Here is a 27388-nt window from a genome sequence, read left to right as displayed (position 1 = left end):
GGCTGGCGGGGGCCGGCGGCGGCCGGGCCATGGCGGGCGGGCGGCGGGCGCGGTGAGTGCGGCGGGCGCGGGCGGCGGGGCCGGGCCGGCGGCGCCTGAGGGGGGACGGGAGCGGGACGGGACCCGGCGCCGCTGCGGCCCGAGGCGGGTACAGCAGGGGCGCCCGGGCCTGGCGGCGGGAGGGAGGGGGCGGAGGGGCGGCTGCGCCCCGCGGAGCGCCGGAGGGGCCCCTGCGGCCGGACCGGCGGCGGGAGAATCGCAGGATCAGGGGATCGGTGATGCTGGAAAAGACCTCCGAGATCGTCGAGTCCAACCGGTGCCCCAGCAGCAGCTTGTCAACCAGACCGTGGCACCAAGTGCCACGTCCAGGCTTCCCTTACACACCTCCAGGGACGGTGACTCCGCCACCTCCCTGGGCAGCCCGTTCCAATACATAATCACCTTTATCGTGACAAAATTCCTGCCTATGTCCAACCCGAACCTCCCCTAGCGCAGCTTGAGGCTCCGTACTCTCGTCCTGTCGCTTTTTACCTGAGAGAAGAGCCCACCCTCACCTGGCCACAGCCTCCTGTCAGGGAGTTGTGCAGAGCGAGAAGGTTCCCCCGAGCGTCCCTCTCCCCCGGCTGGGCCCCCCCCAGCTCCCTCAGCCTCTCCTCATCAGACTTGTGCTCCAGACCCTTCCCCGGCTCTGTTCCTTTTCTGGACTCGCTCCAGCACCTCCACGTCCTTCCTGACAGGTCCGGCCCCCGGACACCCCCCCGGCTTTGCCCGTGGTTGGCAAGGGCTGCGCGGACGCAGCTCTGGCAGACGGGGATTTTTATCTGCGCTCCTGCGGTTCATTGCTCTTCTGGATGCTCTCTTTGAGCTGGGGACGGAGCCCCGTACAGCTGTGAAGCCTCTCTGGCCATCTCCTAAGCCTTGGAAACAGCTGTCTGCACCGTGGGCCCTCACGGAGTACCAGTCACAGCTTGGCGAAGGTCATTGTCCACTGGTGGAAAAATACAATGCGTGTTCAGAGAAACGCTGATTGTGGTTGTCGAAGTCGTGGGTTTAACCCTTTTTAAAGGATATCTCTCTTTGGATCCTTTCTGGATACAGATGTGTATAAGCACTGCAGCTGTTTCCTTGAGGTCCTAGAGCATCCGTAGTGCTTTAGGGGCTGGGCAAACAGAGTGAACTGCAAAATGTAGATCCTAGGCTTGCAGTGGATTCATTGTGAGTGAATCCCACCTGGTACTTATTACAGAACAGGCATTCTTGTGTCTTGTTTTAATTTGAAAATGACTCCATGCACCCCTCTTGTCCTTAAGTCTGACAGACAGCCACTACAAGATTTGCCTCCATTTGAGGTACAAAGTTATTTCCCTTCCTGGTACAAAGTTGTCAGCTTGGTTCTGACACCAGAGTCCTTCTGCCTCTCCTCAGGAGTGGGGGAGGCTGATTGGCACCATCTTAAAGCAGAGACAGGCTCATCACTGCTAAAATCCAGATGGGTGCATGGACCCTTGTTAAATTTTTAATGCTGCTCTTATGTAGGAGCTGAATAAACATGTCAAGTGGAGAAGGGAAACTGCAGAATTTTCTAACTGCCTTGGCTTTGTTTCCAAGTGGAACAAGGCTCCCTAAAGCATTTCCAGATGGCTTTATTGACCTGTGGTGGCCAGGGGGAGCGTCAGTAACTGTGATGGGGACAAGGGAGAGTTGTTTTGGCTGTCCTCTGACCAGGTCCCAGCACCCTCTGTATCAGTGCCCTTGGCTTCTGCCCCTGTGCTGTACCATTCCCCCTTTCGGTGCTCCCAATCCCTCCCTGTGCCCACATGGCATTCCCAGCTCCCTGTGTGTGCATGGGTTGCCCACATGGCCAAGGCGAGCAGACAAGCGGACAACTGTTGAGCCAATGCAACAGCCCTTCCTGCAGCACCCCCAGCTGCCAACTTCCAATGAACACACAAACCCTGTCTTCAAAACAGCTCCTGTCCTCTCAGATGTGTTTGGAATTAGCTGGTGGATCCAAGTGAAAAGTGTGATTATATAAACTTTGTTTCCATAGGAAACGGTGCTTGGTGGAAAGTCACTCTGCAAGGAGGATTAATGCAGCCTGGTTTCCTGAGGAGTCGTTTGCCACATCCTACCCCGGCAGCTCCTGCCTGGCTCCCACCAGCCTCAGTGCCTGGCAGCTTCCCCTTCCCCAGGGCTGCACCCAGGAGCTGCCTGTATCCCGATCCTCCCTGTCCTTATTTGTGCAGCCAGCTGAGTCAGGTGTTCCTGTTTGCTGTGCCGGCAGCTGGGAACGATTCAGGATATTTACCCAGTTGTCCTTGGCTTCTCAAGGCTTCTGTCCTCTATCTGGCCTGTGGTTTTTGTGAAGCTCATGCAAGTATTCCTCTGACAAATTTGGCAGAAATGCAGGCGACAGATTCTAAAGTTCCTAAGGGGTGTAACAGGCCAAGGTGGGCAGAGAGATGGAAAAAATTTGTTTCTTTCCAAAGCCGTGTGAAAATATTTCAGGCGGTTGCTGATTGTTGCAGCTGCAGGCAGAGATACTGCAGTGGTTAAAATGCCTGTGATCTTTCATATTTATCAGTATTGTAGCTCTCAGCTGGGGATGCGGTTGTGTTTGTGGAAAGTTTGAGTGTAGCCTGTCACAGATTTTGCCTGTAGATAACGAGCATTTTAACAGGAAAGGAGATGGAGAAACAGCAGTCAAGCAAATATGTGGGAAGCCTTGAGCACTAGATGACTAAACTTGTACACAAGGCAGGCAGCACGCAGAGAGTGGAAGTGACAGAATGAGTCTGAGAAATCCAAGGAAAGCTCTGTGGAAACTGGAATAACAAGGCTCCCAGAGAAGGGAGGCATGAGCCACCAAGGAGCTGGCCAGAGAGGGGAGGATGGGAAGGAAGATTGATCTGGTGAGACTGAAGGATGTTTTGGGAAGAGGAAAATGTCGCTACTGTTTACGATGTTTCTTCGAGGCTTTTTCCAGGATTTACTGGAGAGCCTCTAAAGGCCCTTTGATAGGTGATCCCAAAAGGCAGAGTGTATATAAGAAAACCTCCATGCATTAAACCGGAATTAGACTCTGCTTTCACCGTATCCATTTCAGATCAGTGTCTATTTGAGCTATGATTTTTTTTTGTGCACTTGTGCTGCCAAACTAAACCTTTGCCTGCCCTCGGATCTGATTTGTGACTTGGAGCATAGTGAAATCCTGGCAAATTGTACACACAAGTATTTTTGACATAGCAACTAAAAAGCTTTATGATATAAAAATAAGATTGTGATATGAGGCACGGCATTGATTTTGTGACTCCAATAAAAAATGTCTTGTGGGATTTTTCTGCTGTTAACTTTGTAGGCTGCTTATAGTAGCTGCGATTTTTGTAAGTGGCAAATTGCGTGCTGTTGTTTGAACTGGGAGTGAAGTGGTCTGAAGCTGGTATTTAATGCCAGAAGACATGCTTTAATTCGTGTGTGTGTGTGTGCACAGTGACCCCACCATGGTACTGAGGAGATGCTGTTATTTGTATATTGAGTTGGAAGACTCATACCTGCAGAGAATACAGACTTGGTTGTAATTAGGGAAAGAATTGATCAGGAAATTTCCCACAGAGGTAGTGAAAAACAAGAAGCATTTCTTGTGCAAACCTTGCAGTTGACTGCAGCATTTAAAAGCTGCTAGGTCTGTTTATTTCTGGCTGTTTTCTCTTTTTAGCTGGGTTTACTTTTGTCATTGTCCAAGACCCTGTTGCTATTTGTTCCACGGAGTTCTGCTCATGCTCACCTTATATTTTCCTTTTTAAAATTTTGGTGGTGTATTGTTATTTCGCTTTTCTCATCTCTGACCTCATTCCAGGGCCAGCTTGACACTTCTGGAGTTCTCATAATCTTCCTTTCCAATCCAAGACTTTGCCAGAGACTTGTCTTTTTCAAATTGCTTTCTCTCAAAGCTTTCAAATATTTTCTTACATCGCCTCGACGCTGTTGCCCTTGCCATCTTCAATTTAAAACAGTAAACTCAAGTTCTTGCTGTCGCTGGTAAACTCGTTCATAAAAGGATTCAATTCCCTTGGCTTGTAGAGCAGAGAGTGTAACGCTGGCACCAAGGAGCAAAGTGCAGGCTGTGCATGGGCACTGGGAAATTGATTGCGTGGCAACCTCGAGGTTGCTTTGGTGTTTGTCGGAGGAAAGCAGCCGATGACTCATGTCCTCAGATGTCACTAAAAAGAGAGAGCCAGCTCAACAGCAAATAGTTAAATGTTTCATTTATTTATTTTTGTAAATTCTCTTTGCTTCATTGGAGGGTTTCGGCCAAAATTAGTTTCAAAGCCGTCGCAAAATTAACTAAGTAAATGACCTTTAATTTAAGTGACTGTAGGTGTATTCTCCCCCCGAGTCCCAGGAAGAATATCCCTAGAGAAACTCAGCATTCCTGGAAATCAGTGTAGAAAAGCGAGTGCTCATCTGGAGCTCCAGAGGTGTGGAACGTCCTGCCCTGTGCTTTAGTGCTTTAGTCAGCCAGCACCGGGCTGCAAGGCTTTCTTTAAATGTGTGTACATATATCTCCCAGCGAGGAGTAACTTCTGAAATGACCTCTGCTCTCTGCCTAACTCCTAACAAGCTCACATGGATTTTAAAAATGAACAGAAGCAGATCTTGATAACAGCAGTGCCCAAAATGATTCCAAATCAGTAGTTTTGAAGAGGTGAATTATGCAGTTAAAATGAGAGGGTACAGGTGCAGCCAATCTGCTTTGCTTGTCTAGTGAAGTTTAAGAATAATGTGATTATTATTTAAGGATCTCTTCCTGGGTGAGTCTGTATCTGCAGGAATGAGAGCTTTTGGGTCAGGTGCATCTTCCCTGTCTGTGTTTCTCATTCTTGTGCTTGCAGTGGATTATGTGCAGGTGGCAATGCTGTCTGGAGAAGAATGGGCTGCCAAAACAGAACTAGTTGAATAATAATAATAATATGCTCTAATTTCCAGATAAATATGTGATTTGTTCTCTTTCATTATGAGCACAAGCACTTGTTTTCCAGCAGATTAAAATCAGTATTACAGGGGACCACAGTTCTACTTTGAAGGATCCCTGAGGCTTCTACCGTCTGCTCTTCCCAGGGTCTCTGTCCTGCTGTGAGCGCTAACAGGGATGTGGGTCTGCTCTAGACCTCCTGTAAATTTGTTTTGGGTGCTGTGGAGTCCTCTGTGGGTTTGCATGTCCTTTTATACTAACACTCTTGCACCATGCCAGCCTGATTGTGCACTGATGGCTGTGACCCGTGTGTGCCTCGCCAGGCACGGCCTGGCCATCCTGTGGTGAATGTGCTGCTGGTAAATGAGCCTGTGGCAGCTCGTTTTTTCCAGGGCCACAATTAATTATGACTGATTTTTACACTTATTGTTAAATCTCAGGAGAAGGCTTTTCTGTGTCAGTCCTCCCCCAGCCCGGGGTGCTGTTCGGGGTTTGCATGATCGCTGTGGCTGGTGCAGAGGGAAATTTCTGCCAGCTCCCAGTGCCCCTCAGAGGTGTGCCTCACGTCCCATTTCCATTTGGCTTTTGACTGCATTCAGCTAGTACTAGGAAGGTAGTTCTGTCCTTACAACTGCATACAGTTGATGGTGCCTTCTCTGCTCCTTACACGTGAACACTGCCCTGGCCAAGGCTAATTGAGGGGCCAGACGTGTCTTGCAGCCCCCTGTAAATATAGAAACAGATGGGGCTTTAACTGTTGTAGGTGAGGCTACTGAGAACAGGCAAGGGTTAGTGGTCTGGGATTTTTTTTTCTAGTTAATTTGGTTGAGATTGCAGATACGTGGTATATTTTCTGTGGTTATGGGTTTTACAGTTGAGTGCAAAAGGTATTTAGTTAACTGTGAAGAAGTAAAGATGTCATCCCCCAGCTCATTTTTTTTTTTTAAAGAATGGAAAAAAAAGCTGTGTAAATTATAGTGGCAGCAAATGAAAGGCAATAAACAATTAACTCTATTCTGTCCTTATGTCTTGTACCTTCAGGAAAGTAGGCTGAGCAGCTGTTCTCACTGTTGTGAGCTGTCTTAAAATCTACCTGGGAGCTTTTTCGGAGGGATAGGTCTTTAGGACACCAGCAATCATGGGAGCTCGCTCTAGTGGAAGAGTGCGTATGAAATTGGAGCAATCACGTTAAACTACAGTTCCCTGCAGAAGTCTTGCCCATGGTGGTTGCAGCTGTTATGATTTCAGCTGTGCAGAGATGCTATCTGCAATTTCCCCTTCCGTGCAGATCACAGGAAGGCTGCAGGAAGGCAGCAAACCCAGCGTGTTTTAACACAGAAGCGTTCGGGCTTTAGGATACAAGTTGCCACAAATGCAGGTTTATATTCCAAGCGTAAACTTGGTTTTGAGTCCGGTGGGATCCGCGGGATTGTAAGTTTGTGTTTTGTTTATTTTTAGGGGTACCAGGAGATGCTTCAGTGGTGAGACATCTTTTACAATGCAAGTTAGGCATGAAATTCATCAACTAACATCCCCTTCCTCACCCTGATCTCCAACAGACTTCCCGTAACGCTCGGAAGAGAGGGTCAGGGGAGAAGGGCTGAGGGGCACCATGAAGCTGAAGCAGCGAGTTGTGCTGTTGGCCATCCTCCTCGTCATCTTCATTTTCACCAAGGTTTTCCTCATCGACAACCTGGACACGTCGGCCGCCAACCGGGAGGACCAGCGCGCGTTCCAGCGGATGCTGTCGGGGCTGCGCGTGGCGCTGGACCCGCGGCTGGAGCACACGCTGCAGTCGCCCTGGGAGATCGCGGCGCAGTGGGTGGTGCCCCGCGAGGTGTACCCCGAGGACACCCCCGAGCTGGGCGCTGTCATGCACGCCATGACCACCAAGAAGATCATCAAAGCGGATGTGGGATACAAAGGGACGCAGCTGAAAGCTTTGCTGATACTTGAAGGGGGACAGAAGGTTGTCTTCAAGCCCAAGAGGTGAATAAATACTGCTTTCAATGACTGCGTTAATAACTGCTTTATTTATAGTGTACTTTTTTTCTCCGGGTTGCCACGTTAATGTTTTAAGTTACGAATTTTTCTGTAAGTGGAAAGGCCGTCCTGTAATTTTTGAGACAGAATAGAGCCTTGCTGGTGCTCTAGTAACATTAGGTTGCTGTGTCTCTCAAGCTGTACAGGCTTGATGCTCAGTGCAGCCTGTGTTTAGATTAAAAGAATAATCAGTGCGTTCAGTCCTGAGGGAATGTTGTTTGCACCTTATGTTTCTGAGCCGTATCTTCCTGACTGTGGAAGTGCAGCTTCGGGCAGTTTGGAGATAAGCTTTGCCTCCTTGTTGAATCAGATTGCCAGGAGAGGGTGCAGTTCAGGAACAGGGAAGGAAGGAAACCTGGCAGTGGTCTTGAAAGTACATCTGTGTGTCTGTGTGGTTGAATGTAGACTGTAGAAATGGTTTGGGTAGGTCAGAGTGAGAGCCCTCAAGCCTCCTGTCTGTCAACAGTGAGTACTGGAGAAGCAACGTAAGAATGGAGGGTAATGATACTTCCTTGGTAGGGAAGGAAATTTTTAATTTTTTCTGAGGATCACTGTAAGCTTCTACATGGTTGAATGTTTCTGAAGAGTATTGGCTGTAAAGCTTTGTCTTTGGGGAAAAGGAGAAGAAAGATGCTAAAAAAAGTAAGGCCATGTGTGGTTTAGGAGATTTCACTGCAAATGAGAAGTGTCATCACAGAAAAAGATTTTGGGTTAAGCAAGCTTTAAGGTTTCCTGTCCTGTTAATGAGCGAGTGCAGAGGCTACAAGGATGCTCTGAGGGTTGGAGCACCTCTGCTTGGAGACTGGCTGAGAGAGCTGGGGCTGTTCACCTGGAAAAGAGAAGGCCCCAGGAAGACTTTAGAGCTCCTTCCTGTTCCTAAAGGGGCTCAGCAAGAGATTGAGAGGGCCCTGGGACAAGTGCCTGCAGTGACAGGGCCAAAGGGAATGGCTTCACTGTGGCAGAGGGCAGGGATAGATGGAATATTGGGAAGAAATTCTTCCCTCTGAGGGTGGTGAGGCCCTGGCACAGGTTGCCCAGAGAGGCTGTGGCTGCCCCATTCCTGAAGTATTCAAAGGCTAGGGCTTGGAGCAGCCTGGTCTAGTGGAAGGTGTCCCTGCCCATGGTAGCAGAATTGGAATGAAATGTTCTTCCAACCCAAACCAGTCTGTGATTCTGTGATTAGAGGATGAGAGAAAAATCTCTGTCCAGCCAATTCCTGCTCTGGCTGGAGCTCCCCTGTGGGCCCAAGCAACGTGAGCCTTGCCCCTAAAGTCCTGGTGGTAGGAGAGGCATCTCCTCCAGTGAAAGCCCTAGGGGTTCCCAGCATTCCCATAGAGCTTTCTGTGTCTGGGAGTGCAGTCAGGTGTTTCACTGAGCGTTAAATTGTGTTCTGTAATGCCCTGTCTGTGCAGGCAAACACAGGCACTGTGCTCCAGCAAGGACACGTGCTGCTGGGAGTGTTCATAGGAGCACTAGGGAGGTGGCCTTGGCCATCCTGGTAGACCCATGTTCTGTTTGTGACTGCTGGATAGCCAGGCTTGGGCAGAGTCCTGTTCTGGCACTGCAAGAGTCAGTTTAACCACCTTTGGGCCTGAAAGCTCTGTCAGAGTTACTGCTAAAAACAGTTCTGAGCAAATTTACCATCTGGGGAAGGAGGAATTCCCTCATTACTTTTGCTCTGGAAAGGACTAGATGCCTACTGTGCATGGAAACAGAGTTTGGTCAGGATTTACTAACAAAATTTAGCTCTGCAGCTTTCAGAATGTGGCCATGTTTCCAAAAGCCAGCTGTGAGGACATACCAAAGACTTGCCTTCGACGACATGAGGATAAGCTGTGTCACTTCAAATTTACTTGAAATTCAGCCTAGTTTACTAACAAATAATACTTGCTATCATCACATCTGGTGGGTGAAAGCTCCCATTTGGCAGGAATCCTGCACTGGTGAATCCTCTTTGGAGCTGCCTTGCAGAGAAGCTGAAGCATTTGCTCAGGCTGGGGAAATGGGTTGTCTTCTTGCCCCACATCCTCCCTGAGCAAGGCTAAAACATCCAAGCTGAGCTCTGTGCCTTCTGTTACACCGTTGTTTCTACTGCTTGAACTCTGATTCTGCTGGAAATAATCTAGTTTGCACAATTTGATGCATAGATGGAAATGAGAACATAGGTAACCTAATTGGGCCTTATTTTATTTGAAAACATGTTGCATTTCACCCCTTTGCTTGGTATTGATTGTGACATTTCACACTCAACTGCAGCGTGGTGCTAAAGCAGTATCTAGACGGATCCAAATGTCAGGAAACTGAGAAATTGGTGTTTGCCTTGACTAAGTAACATCTCCTAAAAGATAAAAAAGGGAGCAAAAAGCCTTGCACTTCACCAAAATACACCATTGTTGTTGCAATGAGTGCCTAATTTCTATTTTTTTGCTGTTCATTATGGCTTTTCTCTGCCAGAATAAAGGCTCTGTACCCAGTATTGTCCTCGGGTTCACACTTGCTGATTTTCTATCTACTAACGATTGCATTTACCATCTCTTCCACAATGTAAGACTGTATTTGAGAATTGTTAATGTACAATTCTTTCTAACCCCAAAATCACCTGTGGAACTGCTGCTTTCCAGTATAAATAGCCCTCTGTTCCATAGCAGGGTCTGTGCTTTTTGTTCTGAGATGTAACTTGGCAATATGGTTGGATTAAAATTTATTAGTTGGAGTGTGAACTGCTTCCCAAGCTCTAGAGACCACTGTACCTCACTGACCTTTCCTCATTTACCACTTCAACAATCTGGACACTTTAATCTCCTTCATGTTTTTCTCCTCTCCTGTTGGCAGTCACTTGGAAGGTGACCCAGAGACTCTTTAACTGGTATTAAATTGTTATTAAATTGTTACGCTGAACAGCAAAATTGACAGGAATTCTACATAGACTCACTTCATTTGACTTATTTCAATTACAGATATGCCAGGGATTATATAGTGGAAGGAGAACCCTACGCTGGCTACGACAGACACAACGCAGAAGTGGCAGCCTTTCACTTGGATAGGTATGGAATTACTGCTTTATCTGGTTTTCTTGTCTTTGAAAAATACCAGGAAAAAAAGGGTTCTTTGAAGAATATGCCTCAGATGGGAGCTACCTCTAACCTGCCAATATACTACATTGAAACCAAAATAAGAATTAGCTTATTCTGTGAAACTTCGTTTCTAAGATCTGTTCAAGAGTGCAACATTTTAGATTTTTGTGAAAAGTTTGGAAATGAGAATGAGCTCTGAAACCACTCTAGTTAATATTACAGGGGAGAAAGAGCATAGCCAGATGCTGTGGAAGAGTCTGAAATACTAAATGTATATGCTAAGTTCACGTCCAGTTCATTAGAAAGTCAAGACTAATGTCTAGACTAACAATTTAGTCAGTGAATCAGTGCATCCTAGAGGAAATCCAGCTACTGCTGTACTGATTGTGCTTGGGGTACCCAGGTGGTTTTGTGGACCTGTCCTGGAGGTGCAATTACAGGAAAAAAAAAAATGAAAATTACAGGATGTTCAAAGAATGGGAGAGAAAACACCAGACACTGAATGCCAATAGTTACGAAATGCTGTTAGGGCTGCAATTTCACATAACATAAATGAGCACAGTCTCTGTTTCCTCATAGCAAGGTCTGGAGGTGAAGACAGATAAAATCTTGAGAAAAGGAATGAGGAGAGACAAATATGACAAAGGATAGAATAGTTGATCTTAAACTGAGGTTTCTGAGTGCATAGATAAGATCACTGTGACTAAACTCATAGGTCGTGACAGAGATGTTTGTTAGTCCTGATTCACCTGTGGAACTCATTGCACAGGCAGTAGAAATCAGTAATTCTAGAAAGAATTAGAATATCTAGGATGATAACTAGTTGAGTAACCCCCATTGCTGCTACAGCCAGCTTGTGCTGGTGTGCCAAAATCAGGGTATATTAAGACCAAAAAAGATAATATAGCCAGATGTCAGTCCATTTGTGCTTTCAAGCAGCATACAGGCTTCAGGTTCCCTGAAAAGGTAGTGATTGAACATTCAATCAAAGCCTCTTTCCAGTGTCCAAATCCCACTTAACTCCTCTTTGCTGTCCATTTGGTTGTGATTTTCTGCCTTTTTTCTCTGGCCTTTCTCTGTGGCTCTGCTGCTCTTTAGTCTCGGCTGTGGGTCTGAAAATACAGGGACAGGTTTTCCACATCTAAGGTCTGTGCTTGTTTCCTTGGAACACCTGCTTGAGCTCAGGCTTTGCAGAGCTCAGTATTGGCTCTGAGTTTTGTCCTTATGCACACGAGTTTTTGTATTGCCCTTTCTCGGAGTTATTTTATACTTACAGAAGGGGATTTACTCATTGAATATCTAAAACAAATCCTTTTCAGTTTTTGGAGTGACTCTCCCAATACATCTGTGGAATTGTGTCAGTTGTCCCCTTTCCAAAAGAGCCTTTTCAGGATCCTTTTCTGAGGTGCAGAGACTGTCAAAAGGTTGTCAAAAGTGCATTAAGAGAGTTGGGGCTGCCACTCCTTTGATCTTTGTACTTCTTTAAGCACTTTTAAAATTCCATTACAAATACCTGAGTCACTTGTGGTCACAGAGCAAAGGCTGTGGCAGACTGTCTTGGTTTGCAAAGCCAGGTGTCTGCTGAGGAAGGCAGGAGCCCCTCTTGGAATGGAGAATGTAAACCCGCTCCCTCTGAATTATTATAATTTTGAAATTAAGGGGCTCTCAGGCAAAGATGTGGGAATAGGAATAACAGTTCTTTACCAGGAAAGTTAAAATAAAAAAATGCAGTAGTACAAAAAAACCAACCCACCACTGGCAGAGTCAGACCAGGACCTGAGCCCTGTTGGTCAGGGTGTTGGGAGCAGTCCAGTCAAGGCCTCCTGCATGACAGATGTGGTTCTGCTGGAGCAGAGATGATCCTGTGGAAGGGTGGAGTTTTGTGCTGAATGTCCAGTGGTGGTGAGATGGGTCTGGTCTGGGAACAGGCTGTGCTGCTGTTCCAAATCTCAGTTTTTATCCAGGTGGGAATTCTTGGCTCCTCCCCTGGGTGCAGCATCTCCCAATGGATGCTGGAATTGTCTCAGCCACGCAGTGAGCCTCAATGGCCCATGAACAGCAGAGATCCATGAACAGCAGGGAGGATGGGTCCTGGGAGAGCTAAAGAACAGTGACACACCTGCTTTAACAGCTGGTGATAGAATGCACGCTGCTGGTTACATCCTGCATTGCAGCCTCAGACACAGGCGTGGGAGTAGAACCTGGACCTTGTAACTGCAAGTTTTATTGTTGTTATTCCCACCTCTGTTTTTCCAGGCACTTCTCAGGCATTCACTTTTGTTCTACCATTCTCTCTTCCCTTCTCCTTCCTCCTGCCAAGCAAAACAACTCTTGGATTGGTTGCTTTCAAGTGTAATTGAATTGGGCTTAAGCATAACATTTTAATAGGTAGTGGTTCCCACAAATTCAAAATGATCTTTCCAGGTGACCAGCCCATGGGCCATATGGTTTTACTGCTTCGGCCTGCTTCAGACACAGGGTGGATATTTCTGGTGTGAGGTCTGAGTTCTGAGACTTGGAGCATGGTGCATCCTCCGTTGCTCTGCTGTAAATGCTTTAATAGAGGAGTGTCACTGATAGCCTATAAAGCAAGTTTAACATCCAGGCACATAAGAAAAATGAGTTTCCTTACTTTCCCTTGCAGGAGAGAGGAGGTTGCTGCAGGGCTTCAGAGTCTTTGGTCTCTTTCATCTCTGACAGAGACTGTGAGGATGTTTTGTTTTCATTCTGAACTGCTACCTATGTTGCAAATTCTCAGGCTGTGTTTTTTCCCCCCAAATCAGAATCCTGGGTTTCCGCCGAGCCCCGCTGGTGGTTGGCAGGTTTGTGAATCTGCGCACAGAGATCAAACCAGTGGCCACGGAGCAGCTCCTGGGCACCTTCATGACTCTGGGTAAGTGGATTCCATGGGTTGTGCTGCCCAGGAAAGGAAAACTGCTTAATGGGAGCTAAAAAACCGTGAGCCATGATGCAGGAAGCCCTCTCTGTGCCAGGAGAGATTTTGGATAACCCTCTTTGGCAGGGGAGGAGGACTTGGTTTTCTTCAAGTAGTGTTTCCTCATGCTGCTGTTACAGATGGGATTTTTATTTTTTGAGTATGAATTTTCTCTCTGCTGTCAGAGATGGTTAGAGAAGTCTGTGATTAGACCTGCAAATAAAATAATAAAGTTGCATTTAATGTGAAGAGAGTGGTGATTTGGGGTAATTAATAGAGCTGACACACTGGTTGGTATTAGTTGTTGTTTGTGCTGCGTCAGAGCCTGCAGAGCATTTACAACCAAACATGGCAGAACTTCCCTGGGTTGTTTATAGTAATAATGCTGTGAAGGGCACATAATAGAAACTATTAATGTGAACTCCTACCAGATGGTCATTAAGCGCCGAGAAATTACTTACGCTGCAGCCTTAACTCCCCGAGGCTTTCATAAGCCATCCAGTTATTACTCTTTTGTTTGTTTGTTTCATTTCCTAATCAGAAGGCTCCAGAGATGCTTGTTCCTTAGCGCTGGTAACGTTCCTGTTAGCAGCACTGCTGGCAGTCTCACCTGCTGCCTGACACTGCCACTTACAGGGTGCAACTTCCAGCTGGAAGTGTCAGCTCAGCTTCCCCACGCTCTCCTGGTGTTCACATGGGGTGCCTGCCTCAGGCTTTCCAATTTCAGCCAGGATAACCAAGCTGTTTGCTAGCAGCAGTGCTGACTTGACAGGTAAGGCTCCAGAAGTTATCATTACTTTTTCCTTAGATTCCTTGGAGCTGCTGTTCTGCCGAGCAGGAACCAAAGAAATGGGTGGGTCTGTGGAGGAGGTTATGATCTTTTGTCAGGCCAAATTTGACCGAGTTCCTGAGGTTTTGAAGTAGAGAAAATTCATTTATACTCAGTGCAGGTTTACTGGAGTTACAGCTAGAAGCTCAAAAGAATTCTGTCTCTTGCTAGACCTGCTGCAGGCCCTGGATGGGAAGAGAGACTTGCAGGCTTTCCAAACAAATAAGAGATCTGGTTTGCAAGCTCTGTGTTGGCAATGATCTCTGATAGCCTCAGGTTGTCTAACAGGATACTGGGAGCACAGGGTCTGGATGGGGGGCTCCAAAGGAGCACTGGCTGAGAGGCAGGGATGTGTGAGGATGGAAAGGGGAGAACATGGCTTTTAAAGAACTGGGCCTGCTCTGGAGAGGATATTGGATGTAGAACCAAAGGAAAAAAGGACAGAGAGTAATCACAACCGAGACATAGCTGAAGAATATTTTGGAATAACATCTGTGAGCACAGAACTGGATTTAACTTGATGAGGATCAAGGGAAGGTGGGTTAAGAAGGGGAAAAGAGAAGAGGTTAAACTAAAACTACTGATGCAGGCTGCTCCAGATTACTTGATGCTACAGGATGCATCGGTGTTAGTGGACTAAAGGCTGCAGTGTTTTGTTGCTCCTCTCCTGACAGAAGACACTGATGAAGCTTTGACAGATCTGCATTCCTAGATCATGTGAGAATGATACTGTCGTTCATTGTTCCTGTCTCCTCTGCCGGGTCAGTTCAAGTAGAGGAGATGTGTGGCAGATCTCAGGGCACCAAACCCCTTTGAGTTCTGCTGTGTCTCTTTTCACTTATCTCTTTGTGGTCAGCAAATAAGTGGGGAATCTGACACATGAAGTATGAAATGTGGAAAACAAGCAGTGTTAACATTGCAAAGTCAGGGTCCTCGGGACTAGGAAAGGATCACAAGAACCTGTTGATAGTGCAATGTTGTATTAATTGTCAGAGTGATAGTCATTAGAAAATATCATTGCTCTTTCCTTTTCATATTATTCTTTAATTACTCTGAATGAACGGATGTCTGTGTAATCTCTTCTGAGCCTCTCCCTCTCAGAAACAGAAAGCACGAAGACAAGCAGAGTGAAATCCTGTCGTGGGGAGGCCTCTGCTGCAACAACATGCTCCTGAATTTCAGTTGGATTCCTTAGATCAATACCTCTTGATTTGATCCCTCTCAATTTTTCTTTTTAAGGCAATAACACTTGCTTCTACGGGAAGTGCTACTACTGTCGGGAAACAGAGCCAGCCTGTGCAGAGGGGGACGTCATGGAGGGCTCAGTGACCCTGTGGCTGCCCGACGTTTGGCCCCTCCAGAAACACCGGCACCCCTGGGGCAGGACTTACCGCGAGGGCAAACTGGCCAGGTAGGAGAACGTGGCAGCGTTGTCCTTTAGAGATGATCATTTGCACTAAAATGACCCTTGCAAATACAGTGGTTAATTAAAGGGCTCTAAGTGCTTTTAAAAGCTACAGCTTTCTTAGCACAACAGTAGAAGCTAAGAAGTCCAGAATAAAATTTAAATTAAAATGAAGAAGAAAAAAAATCTTCATTGTTTTTCCACAATACTAGGCACTGTACTTTTCCTGTATCTTGGCTGGAACAGAACTCCACAATGCAGTTACTCCGGGCTCTGAAAATCTTGTCTGTGGGCAAACTAAGACTCTTATCTTGTACCACTGGAACTTCTGCAGATGCTGTGCCCTTCTGTGGCCCCTGAAGTGTGGTAGCACTGTGCCATACCTTATTTCATGATCCTTGTAGTTTGTTTTCAGAGTTGTGGAACTGGTTTAACTTAAGCTAGGCCCTGTGTCGTGGTTTGACGCTGGCCAAACGCCAGGCCCTCACAAAAGGCATTCGCTCACCCTCTTCTGTTACAGATGGACAGAGGAGAGGGGAAAAAACATTAACGAAGGGCTCATGAGTTGAGATAAGGACTGGGAGAAAAAAAACACTCTAAGGGCAAAACAGTTCCAAGTTTAAAGGCATAAAGTAAATTTATTATTTACAGAGCCAGAGGAGGAAAACGAGAAGTAAATTAAGCCTTTGAAACACCTTTTTTTTCCCCACAGCCCCTCCCTCCTTCCTATTGATAGCCCAGGGAGACAAGGCGTGTGGGTCTTGGTCAGATCATCACCTGAGATCTTCTTCCGTTTGCTCAGGGAGAGGAGTCTTTCCTCTGCTATGCCATGGGGTCCCTCCCATGGGCAAACAGTCATCCCAGGATTGTTGTGGCGTGGGTCATTTGTCCAGGGGCTGCAGTCTTTTAGGTACAAGCTGCTCTAGTTTGGAAGCAAGGGCCTTCCCTCTCTCTATTTGGGTCTCCCGCTGGATCACAGCTTTCTCTATCATCCCCCTGCTCTGGCATGAGCGCTTTTCCCACAGGCTTTGAGTGGATCTCTGCATCCCCCATGGACTTCATGCATTCCAAGGGGACAGTTAGTTTCACCATGGTCCTCACCACAGCCTGCAGAGGAATCTCAGCTCCAGCACCTGAAGCACCTTCTCCCCTTCTTTCTTTTCCACTGACCTTGGTGTCTCCATGTTGTTCTCCCTCACATGTCCTCACTTCCTCCTCTTCTCTAACTAGAGAAAAAAAATGCTGCTTGCAGGTGCCATTGTTAACTTCCACCAATTGAAAGATTCTTGCAAGATCCCGCAGGGCCAGGGAGTTGATCTTGTCTAGGTTCTGTGTCAGGGAAATTGCTCATCATGCTTCTGCTCCTGGCCATCAGAGATTGGCTCTGTCAGACACGGTGGAAGCTTCCAGCAGCTTCTCACAGAAGCCACCCCTGTGGTCTTCCCTGTTACCAAAAGATCAAGATGTGCCAAATCAACACACCCTGGAAAGTCCTTTGCCTTGGATGCCATCAGTGTTTGGTGACCGTGCTCAGCATGTAAAGAATGCTAAATCCCACATCTGTCCTTCTTTAAGCAGTATTTTACAATAGATGTAGCACATCTGAGTTCCTGAGGTGGGGATGGTTTTGCCATGACCAGAACAAATGGGTTTCAGCTTAGTACATTTTTCCAAATCTGTCTGGAACTTGAAAGTGATTAGAAGAGATTTCCAGTCCTTGATCTAAAGTATCCATTGATTTCCAATGATGTGATTGTTCTCAGAAAAAATCTCATCCAAATACTCTGTTGAATTGTTTTGGAGTATAAAATGCACAGACTGAATTGTGGGCAGCAGATGTTTTCTCTTTCCCAGCAAGTCAAAATCAGCTGTGTTCAGTACATGGTACATTGCAGCAATGAACAGAATGAATTTTTTGGAGGTGTTCATCCTGTTAAAAGGCTCCTTTTCATCACACTTGCCTGCTTACACAGGTGTTTATCTTGATTCCTGTGCTGATTTGATATTTGGTGTATTTAAATTCACACTTGCCTCCTTCAGATGAGGTTACAGGGTTCTGGTGATTTTTTTACCTTGTCATGCTGCACATTTCACTCTGAGAGATCAGAATTAAACATTCTTGGTGTCATGCTCTCCTTTTTCTGTGCCTGGTAATCGTGGAAAAATAACTCTGTAAGAATTTTTCCCTGATCTAGCTGCTCTTCTGAGTTGACCTTTTGAATATAATTCACACAAGCACATTAGTGTACATAATTTTTAATGGAGGTGTAATAGATAAAATCCCTGACCTTCCAAGGCCTGTGCTAGTGCAATATAAATGATCAGATACGAGTGCTGGGTAAAAGTCTCTCTTGAAGGACTGCATGGAAAATGAGGAGAGAGAGCACACAGTTTATCTGAAAATTTGTGGCAAGGAGATTAAGTACTGCTCTGAAGTAAAATGAGAGAGAATGAAACACTTGAGGGAGAGTGAGGTGCAGCATAAGAAATGTGTCCAGAACAAGCAGAAGAGGTTCTGAGACTGTTGCTGCGTGGATTTGTGTTACACAGAGTGGGAGTTGGACCTTGGTGCAGAGGTCCCTCTTCCTAGTGGGATATAGGCACAGCATTTGAGGAACCTGTTATCAGAAACACTGAGAAGATAAATTTTTAAGCTCTCTGATTTGGATACCTGGAGGAAAGGTGGGATATTGGGACCTCTGGCCCGCTAGAAGATGAAGAGGGATATGTGGCAGCTGTAGCAGTTAAATTCTGATCTTCCTACTTTTATGACTGTCTGCAGTTTTGAGCACGTCAACAAGTCTCTCCAGCTTGTGTTTCCTCCATCTCTGTTTCCGAATCACAGATGGTTTAAAGTATTTCCAATTTAACTGCTGTTTTGTGAAGGATTGTTTCAGTCCTTACATGGAAGATGTGCTTGTTATTTAGGTTGACAGATTGAAAGGATATACACCAGAGATTTGGCTGTTTTGGTGGTGGTGTTGAATAGCTTTGAAAGCTGTAAAGAAGAAAATGAGAAAATTTAAAATCCTAGCTTTGGAGAGTTGAGACATGACATCCAGGTCACAAGATCACATGTGGAAGGAGAAGGAGATAAGAGGGATGCTTGAAATCTTGTCAGTGGAGAAGGTGAGATACTCTGCAAAGGAAGAGGGGAGGAAAGAGACAGCTGTGAGGGAAGAATGAGCACTGTGAAGCCCTTCTCCTGGGGCAGAGGGGCTCATTACTAACCACGATGAGGATATTTGCATTAAAAAGGAAAAAAGGAAGAGGATGGCTGGAAAGCCAGATGGAAACAGCCCAAGGCAAGGGAAACAGACGCAGTACTGAAGTGTTCCTTGGGAAGTTGAGGGAGGCGAGGCATGGCAGTAATCTTCCCACAACATAGCCTGGCCACTGCGGAGCTGTGAGGAAGCAAAGTCTGACTTTGTTTTCCATAGGAAGATGATCTTTGTGTATCTTTGAGCTGCAGTACAGCTTGCTCCGTAGGCTGGGATGTTAACGCAGGGTTCGCTCTTCCCAGGAAACACTGCTGCCAAGCTCTTCCTTCTTTGTCTAGCCTGGGCTGCTCCCCTTTCTCGGTGCACTGCGAGGTGACTGAGGGCAGCTGCCGGTGCTGCTGCTGGGCGCTGGTGGCTCCTGAAGGGCGGCTTGGTTCCTCTCTGGCTGCAGGTGGGAGTACGACGAGAGCTACTGCGACGCCGTGAAGAAAACGTCCCCGTACGACTCGGGCCCGCGCCTGCTCGACATCATCGACACGGCCATCTTCGACTACTTGATCGGCAACGCCGACCGGCACCACTACGAGAGCTTCCAGGATGATGAGGGAGCCAGCATGCTCATCCTGCTGGACAATGCCAAGAGGTGAGCCTGGGGACGGTCCCGTGGGCCTGGGGTGACGAGCTCGAGGGCACACGTTGGTCTGCTCTGTCTCGCTCCGTTTGCTCTCCCTCTCAGTAATCTTTAATATCTTTTGTAATAGTCTTCCCTTTCTATCAGAAATTACTCACCGAATCTTAGGGTCCTTCAAAGGCTGTGGTGCTGACAGGACAAGGGGGAATGGATTTAAACTGAAAGTGTGTTTAGATGGGATATTAGGAAGGATTTCTTCCCTCTGAGGGTGGGGAGGCCCTGGCACAGGTGCCCAGAGAAGCTGTGGCTGCTCCATCCCTGGCAGTGTCCAAGGCCAGCTTGGACAGGGCTTGGAGCACCCTGGGCTAGTGGGAGGTGTCCCTGCCCATCCAGGGGGGTGGAACAAGGTGAGCTTTAACCCAGCTCTTCCAAACCAAACTATTCTAGGACTCCATGATTCTGCTCTGTGCTCTGATACTCTCCTGTCTACAGAAACTTTGTAGTTTGAGAGCTAACAGTATTAACTGTTAACTCAGTATTTCCCAAAGAAACTTTCAAAGGTTTGCTCAAGTCTTTCCTCCTATCCCCAGAAAAGCTCTTTCCTTTTAGGCTTTTAATTAATGGAAGATTGAAAATGTAGGCTTTTTTATTTCTCATCAGTCAGTATAAGTGAGTGCTGTAATAAAAGCAAATCTTTCTAAGATGTGTTTCTGAATAATTTGGCATTCCCTGCCTTCTGGATATGCCTGCTCTGGCTTTGAAAGGTTAAAAGTTTAAAATGGAGGTAGCAGTGATACCCAAAGCAAAATACGATGGTGTTCTAAATGTGGACATTAACTCTTACCTGAACAAAAATGTTCAAAAATTTTGTTTAGAATGTGAGGTTTTGAATTGTAATAGTTTTGTATGTTGTCCACTATAGTTGAGGTTAAAAATTATTGTAATGAGTTAGTCGAGACCCCATTATCTTCATGCAGGAAAAGCTAATTCTTTATTTTTACAACTCATTTTATACAGTTTTTACAGACCTTGTGTGCAACTTTAATTGGTTAATAGCTTTCTTGCCAATTACTCTATTGGTTAGTAAAAGGTATTCTATTTGTCTGTCAAATCTCTCTGTTCTTGGATTGTTTACATATTTTCTTCACTGATTCTCATGGGACAAATCCTTTGTTATTGCAGGTGCATTTGTTTTTCAACCCAGGAATAGGTTGTTTTGCTAACGAGTTTTCATACCAAGATTGTTTTCACATGGGAACTTGCACATTACTTAGAAGTGATACACTAACTGTGGCCTGATTTTATGAGGCCTTTCTTTTGTAATTCTTTTACCTGTCGCAACAAAAAAAATCATATTGAAGACACAGCTGTGTTTAAATCATAACAATTTGATTTTTCTTAAAAACATAAAGATCATCTACTTGCCTTTGTCATCGTTTAGTCCAGCAATTCAGGATTATTTATTTTTCTGGTGGGCACTCCCTTGTGCAGTAGCAGTGAGTTTCCCTGCTGTGAAGGACCAGCAGCTCCTGGGGCAGGCTCTGCACACCGCTTGCACCAAGTGGACACAGCACTTGAGACCCTGGAGATCCTTGGAAGGCTTGGAGTTAGCTTTTCTTTTCCCATTTATCTTCTGTATAGTGGATTCCATCCTTCCTTCCATCTTTCCATCCACCCTTCCTGTCATCAGCCTGCTCAGTAATACTCCAGTGTGACAGCAGCATGCATTCCACCAGCGTTAACTCCTTAATTACTGCTGCTTTGGGTGAATTTGGCAAAAATGCTCTTTCTGTTACTCACTGACTGTGTGCTAGGAGGAAGGAAGGTAATGGATTAGTCACTGGAAGTGAGTATGGGGTTTGAAGGTCAAGTCCCTTTGCTATGCTATGTTCCTATAACGTGAAAATATTTCTGGTGGGGCTTTTCAGGCTGACAGTAAATTGTTTTCTTGAAAATTTAAGTGATTTATTGAATCATATCATAAAATTGAAAATTTCTTTCAGCTCCTTTGAAATAATGGGTAGGGGACAGTTTTTCATAGAACTATGGTAGATCTCAATTTGAAAGGGACCCAAAGGGATCACGGACCCCCAACTCCTTGTTTCTTACCCAAAACTAAACCATGTAAGAGCAGATGCTCCTTGGTGCCATGACTACTTCCCTCGGAGCTTCTTAGTTTTAAAGCTACGAATAACATAAGTATTTGGGAAGGGTAATGCCAGGCCCCTACAGAAACTTATCTTTATTAAGGGGAAAATTCTTAGTTGAAAACAGTGTTATGAGGAAGGTGAAAATATGAAAAATAAATCCAGCATGTGTTTAGATGAAGCCTGAAATACTATGGAGGCCTTCTGGCTTGAACTGTTTAAGTTGATCACCTTGTTAGTCAACTGTTGCTCGAATGGGTTGTTGCTGTTTGGTTCTTTCCCTGCCCAGCTGTGTCAGCCAGACAAAGCTCCCATTCTGCATGCCCAGAATACCAGTTATTCCTTACCCCTGCATCATTTCTAAACTCCTCTGAAATGCCTTTTTAAGGTGCCCTGGTCTGATAAAGAACTGGGTATGCTGGTGCTGCTTCTGTTTACCTGCTTAGCTGATGCTGATGAGAGTTACATCTGTGAATGGTCAGGGCCTGTTTATATTTTAATTTAAATGATTTGATCTCTTGGAGCATGAAATTGCCTAGTATTGATTTCTCTGAGTTCTTTACAAAACTCTTTAGGTTGAGAACGACCGTAGGAGTTCAGCTGGTTCACTTGGTTTTAATTTTGCTTTTCAGCTTTGGAAACCCTGCCCTGGATGAAAGAAGCATCTTGGCCCCTCTCTATCAGTGCTGCATGTAAGTGAAACACAGGGGTGCTGTTCACTTTATTTATGTGATTGCTGTCCTTAGGTTTGCAGTATCATTAACCTGGGAGCCTTCTGGCAACCTGAACAGGTTTGCTGGGGTCCACAGTGCTGTGCTTGTTTGAGATACTGTCTGGTTGATGGATTGTCACTGCCCGAGAAGCTGAGGAATGCATTTTCATGAAGGCAGTACATGGGAGGGTTAGCTGCAGAGAGTGGTCTCACCCCCAGGTCACTGGCCATAGTCAGTGTGACAGGTTCTTTGCGTCTGCAGCTGTCCCCATCCAGCTCCTGGCAAATCCAAGTTCACATCCCAGCTTGGGTTCTCCCTGACAGAAGTGAAGGATCCAACGTGTGGCAGTTTAATCATTTCAAACGTGGTTTTTAAAGAAATCTGCAGCCCTGCTCGGGGGGGGCTGCTCTCAGGTAAAATCTGTAGTTTCTTTGCAGAATTTGGTTTCTGCTTGGGCCTTGTGAGCTGTGGTTTTATTCTCAGAGGCTGTGACTTTTTGATTTTTGTTCTGTGTCCACTCTCTTACCAGGCCATTGCTACTTCTCATTAGGAAATAGATGTTCCAAGGGCTGGAGTACCTCTGTTCTGGAACAACCTGAGAGCTGGGGTGTTCAGTGTGGAGAAGAGAAGGCCCTGGGGAGACCTCAGAGCCTTTTCCAGTGTCTAAAGGGGCTCCAAGAGAGCTGGAGAGGGGCTTGGGGCAAGGGCCTGCAGTAACAGGACCAAGGAGGAATGGCTTCACACTGAGAAAGGGCACGGTTAGATGGGATATTGGGAAGAGGTTCTTCCCGGTGAGGAGGTCTTGGAACAGCCTGGTCTAATGGAGGGTGTCCCTGCCCATGGCAGGGGGGGTGGAATGAGATGTTCTTTGAGGTCCTTTCCAGTCCATGCCATTCTGGGATTCTATGACAATTTCCAGGAAGAAAAATCCTGAGATTTCAATTTCCGGGCTCTGATACTTCAACATTAACTCCTTGGAGCCTTCGAAATGCAGCTTGCCCATGAAGCTTGTCCTTGAAAGGTTCTGTCTACCAAATTCTCTGGGATCTTTGAAACCTTGGAACTTTGCAGAAAGCCTGAGTTCTCATCCTGCTTGCACTAAGCTCAGCTCCCTGCATGCTGCAGTACACCTGGCCTATGTTCTGCAAGATCCTTTTAAAAGTCATATGGAAAACAGTTAAAGAATTTCAGATTATTTTGTTTTTCTACATCGATTTTAAATGCTTTATTGAGATTCTTCTAGAGTCTTTGTCATCTTGATTTCCCCAAATGCAACCAGAGGAGAAATTTGTCTCTGTAAGAGACTTTGCAATTTCTTGCTTTTCACATATTCCTACTTTTTGGTACTGGGCAAATGCCATATAATAATTAATTTGCATAATTGTTTTAACTGTAGGTTTGTTACAACACTTGCTTATTTTGCTGGTTTTATTAGAGGCCATCAGACCCAAGAGTTTAGACCAGGGGTGCGAAAGATTTGGGGGAGAATCCCAAGAGACTTCACAGAACATAGGGTTGAGATGGGCTGACACGAACAAGCTCAGTGGTTGTGTTCTCTTTCTTGGAAGTTTTGGTCAACTGCCTGTTGTCCTTTGTGATTCATTATTGGTCAGTGATGCTCTTCCTGAGGTGATCTCCCTTTTGTTTGAATTGGTTGATTTTCCTTCCTTTTCTTTCCTTTCCAAACTGTGTCTGGACTGCCACAGGACTGAAGACCTTTTGTGCTTTCGGCCAGAAGTGTTCCTGTGTAACATCAGAGTTGTGTCACACCAGACTGATTCTTCATCACCTTCAGTTTTCAAGTTTCATTCAAGCAGTTCCACCCAGACCCTGCCATCCCAACCCCACTGCTGCAATGAGTTCTTGATGTTCCAGGCTCCCTCAGGAGGCTGGCTCTGGTATTCCCAGTGGATGCAGCAGGCCGCTGGTGTGGTGACGTGTGTTTGTTTCTTTTGCAGCATCCGGGTTTCTACCTGGAACAGGCTGAATTACCTGAAGAACGGAGTCCTGAAGTCTGCCTTAAAAACTGCCATGTCGCACGACCCCATCTCACCTGTGCTCTCCGACGCTCACCTGGACGCCCTGGACCAGCGGCTCCTCAGCATCCTGGCCACAGTGAAGCAGTGCACAGACCAGTTTGGGCCGGATGTTGTGCTGGTGGAAGACAGGATGACTCTGTCTCACTTGTAATCGTAGCGGAACGCCAGATGAAACTCCTTTTTTATAAAAACGAACGGACAAACAAAGCGATAGCAAAACAGCACAATCAGTTCAGAAGGGCTGTGGCCGAGATGGACTGACATGAACAGGGAAGCTCCCGAGCCAGAGGAAGGGAGGTGACGCTGGCTTTTCCTTTGGGCTGGCAGCAGTGAGAGGTGGGAAGGGGCCCTCGGATGGCTCAGCCCCCGCGGTGGCGTGTCCATTGCCGGCAGTGGGCGTCGCGCCGGATGAGAATGGCTCTCGGTGCCGGTGCGGTGTGCGGAATACAGAACTCCCTTGTGGACTGAATCTGGAGGGGACAGAGATGAACAGTGCAGTCCTCTCCCCTGCTCTTCCCCCATACTCTGGCGAGTTTGTCTGATTCAGGGTTGTACACAATCAGCTCTGAGCTGGTTGGGCATTTTACTGCTTCTCTAGAGAACGAGCGAGGGGCGAATAAAATAACTATTAGACTGAAGAGTTGTGCCATCCCCCTGGGGGTGGGATGTTCTTCTCTTTGTCTGAGGGGTGGGAGAGGGCACCTCTGCTGCTCACTTGGCTTTTCCTTGACAAAAGGCTGGGAAAGGGGCTTGCCTCATATGTGATAATGCTTCAGTGTTTTTGCTGAAGTCCTGTCAAAGATTTATCCACAGGGTTGGAGATTTAGGAGAGGACAGGGTGGTTATACAGCACTTGATAATTAAGGGGTTATAGTAGGTTTCCATGTGTCTTGACACTTATTTTTTAAGAATTCTGGCAAGATCTGAGTAGAGAAAATACCTTTGCAGTCCTGTGTCCATTATATCCCAATTTTCATTCTCTTGTAGGTAGCTGAGGAGGACAGCATCTGTCCTTGGAAGCAGTTCTGTGTAGCAAGGCCAGGCTGCTTTACTGTGAGCCCTGAGCACTGTGGAGCCTCTGGGCATGTGGGACTGGGGGAAGAGGTGTTTGCTGGACTTGCCCAGTCGCCAGCAGTAACCTGAGGTGTGCAGACAACCCTGCGCTGTGGTCTGTCTTCTTCATCTCACCTGAGAGAGCTTTCTGCTGCTCCCTGTGAGCACAGCTCTGCACTGCTGTTCTTGGAACGCCGGTGTTGGGGTCCCACGTCCACCTGGTTTGGCTGTGGCTGAGCTCAGGAGCTAGGACCACTTCCAGGAGGTTTTCTGCCTTCCCCAGCTGCTTCCTGCAACCCCCACTGCGATGTTCTGCCTGGGATGCTCATCCTGGGCTCCTCACTAATGGCTTTGCCATAGATAAAGTTGGCTTTTCAGGGCAGGCTTGTAGCACTGATCTTGTGCTAGTCCTGTTGTCCTTCAGAGCTGCAGCCTGTGCTGCCAAGGAGTTTGTGTCATAAAACTGGTCACCTTGGGGCACATCTCCAGAAGAGAAGCAGCTTCATCACTGTTTCCAAATTGAACAGCTTTGCATCAGTGTTCATCCAGCATGGTCCTTAATGCAAGGAAAGGGCTCCCTTCCCCAAGTGATTGCAGGTTACTGGACTTGAGGGAAAGAGCACCAAAATGTCAGTTTGAGCCCTTTTCCTTGATTTTCCTGTCAGGATTTCTCTAACTGCAGTGTGGCATGCAGGTAAAGAGCTGTTTGCTGTTCCTGCACCTTGGCCACACCTGGTCCAGGAGGTGTCAGGAAGAGAGTTTGTCTGAAAAATGCAGCCATTGGTTTATTTTGTCAAAGTCTTTTTCTCATTGCATGGGCAGAGTATCTTGGAAGTAGAATGTGACTGTTTACATGAGATGGAATTTTACATTCTTGCTCTCTTCTGGACTTGGCCACAATCACAGATGTGCCCCAGAGCAATGAGATGATGGGATGGGATCTGGAGTTATTTCCTGGAGTTCTTAGTCAGGATGGTGACACACAGCCAGCTTTGAGGACACTGTGAAGCTCATGCTCGATCACCTGATAACAGAACACGCTTTAGAAGCTGTGGGTGGTGCCTGTGGGGCAGGAGCAGGTGCTGGTTTAAGCTGTTACCCAGGAAATTTCAGATGATTTACCCAAGGGGAAGATGGCAAAGCACGTGGTTTGTGGCTTGTAGCATCTCTAAAAGCATTTTCTTCTCTTTGAGCTTAATCATGGGCTCTTAATATTTTGGGAGAGATCTACCAAAATTTAATTTTCGATTTCTATATGTTCATTCTTGATATTTACATTTGATTTAATAATGGGTTCAAGAAAAGGTGTTTGAAATTAAATTGCTGTTGAGGACTTACATATTGCTCTAAGCTAAAGCTTTTTGCTGTCAGATGGAACCTGGAGATAAGTTTTCCCCAGTATAAATGTCAAAGATTTAAAGCAGGGTATTGGTTTATTTTGGTTTACTTGTGGACAAAGGGTGTGAAGTCCAGCATTATCAGTAGAAGGAAGCAAGAAATGGTTGTTTTTAGGGGTTGGGTTTTTATCTGTGATATTGATAGTTCTGGTTGCTGTAAACACTGCTGGAGGTTGGTGTTATGCAGAAGGAATGAAAAATAAATTCCTCACTTAAACCAAAATCAGGAAGATCTGGTTTTGGCCTTGTGACAATTTCTGCCCTTTTGGCGGTGCTGGTGGTTTTGCTTGAACACAGAATCCTGAGAGATTTTAAACTGTAACCATTGCAAAGGAAATGAGGAGCAGCATCCACATACCAGGGGGGTCTGCTTGAATCTCTGAAAAGTAACATTGCAGGGCAGGTGCTCTGTGGAGGAGGTTATGGAGACACCTTCTGATTCTTGTTCACTGTGCGCGTGTCACCCGCTGGCCCCAGATGTTACACCCTGGCTGTGTCGTGGTTATCGATGATATCAGAGCACTGGAAGCACAGAAATCAAGAACTATTTAAAGAGAGCCTCATCAGCCATCTGCTATTTACCTCCTCCTTCCCAAGTCAGCCATCACGGGGAGGAGACACTCGAGTCAGCTCCTCTCCCAGCAGCTGATGAACTGGAGTGTGTCTTGCCAAACAAACTTCAACTCAAAAGTACTAATTTATTAAGAAGGTAATTTATTTACTGCAGCAGCTGGGGCAAGATGCTGGAAACAGAACCCCCTCTTGGATGTGCCAGAGGAGGCCCCTGGGAGCCGCTGCACAAATGGAGTTGCTAATAAGCAAACAGAATGCAATCATGACTTTCTACTCCTATCCCCTGGGGTCAGATCCCACATAAAGCAACATTGTGTGAATAAAGATTTTAATAAAGCAACATTGATGGATTGCCT

At 46.3% G+C, this 27388-nt stretch overlaps 1 protein-coding gene across 3 annotated transcripts; it reads left to right on the top strand.

The window, feature by feature from the left end:
* FAM20B (FAM20B glycosaminoglycan xylosylkinase) lies at window positions 1-27388 on the top strand. 3 transcript variants are annotated; one of them, XM_040072546.1, is made up of 8 exons: window positions 1-52; window positions 6431-6961; window positions 9973-10059; window positions 12873-12982; window positions 15093-15264; window positions 18931-19122; window positions 21890-21949; window positions 23929-27388. In XM_040072546.1, the coding sequence occupies exons 2-8, from the start codon at window positions 6585-6587 to the stop codon at window positions 24158-24160; spliced, it is 1230 nt and encodes a 409-aa protein (XP_039928480.1). In that variant the 5' UTR covers window positions 1-52; window positions 6431-6584; the 3' UTR covers window positions 24161-27388. The 3 variants fall into 3 exon arrangements, with proteins under 3 accessions (XP_039928480.1, XP_058277740.1, XP_039928481.1); XM_058421757.1 differs by having other exon boundaries at window positions 29-52; window positions 6532-6961; window positions 23929-27382; XM_040072547.2 differs by lacking the exon at window positions 1-52 and adding an exon at window positions 2357-2450 and having other exon boundaries at window positions 23929-27382.

Source organism: Hirundo rustica, chromosome 9 (genome assembly GCF_015227805.2).
Source record: "Hirundo rustica isolate bHirRus1 chromosome 9, bHirRus1.pri.v3, whole genome shotgun sequence".
Lineage (NCBI taxonomy): Eukaryota > Metazoa > Chordata > Aves > Passeriformes > Hirundinidae > Hirundo > Hirundo rustica.
Note: the sequence above shows the minus strand (reverse complement) of the source record. Positions and strands in the feature narration are given on the sequence as shown.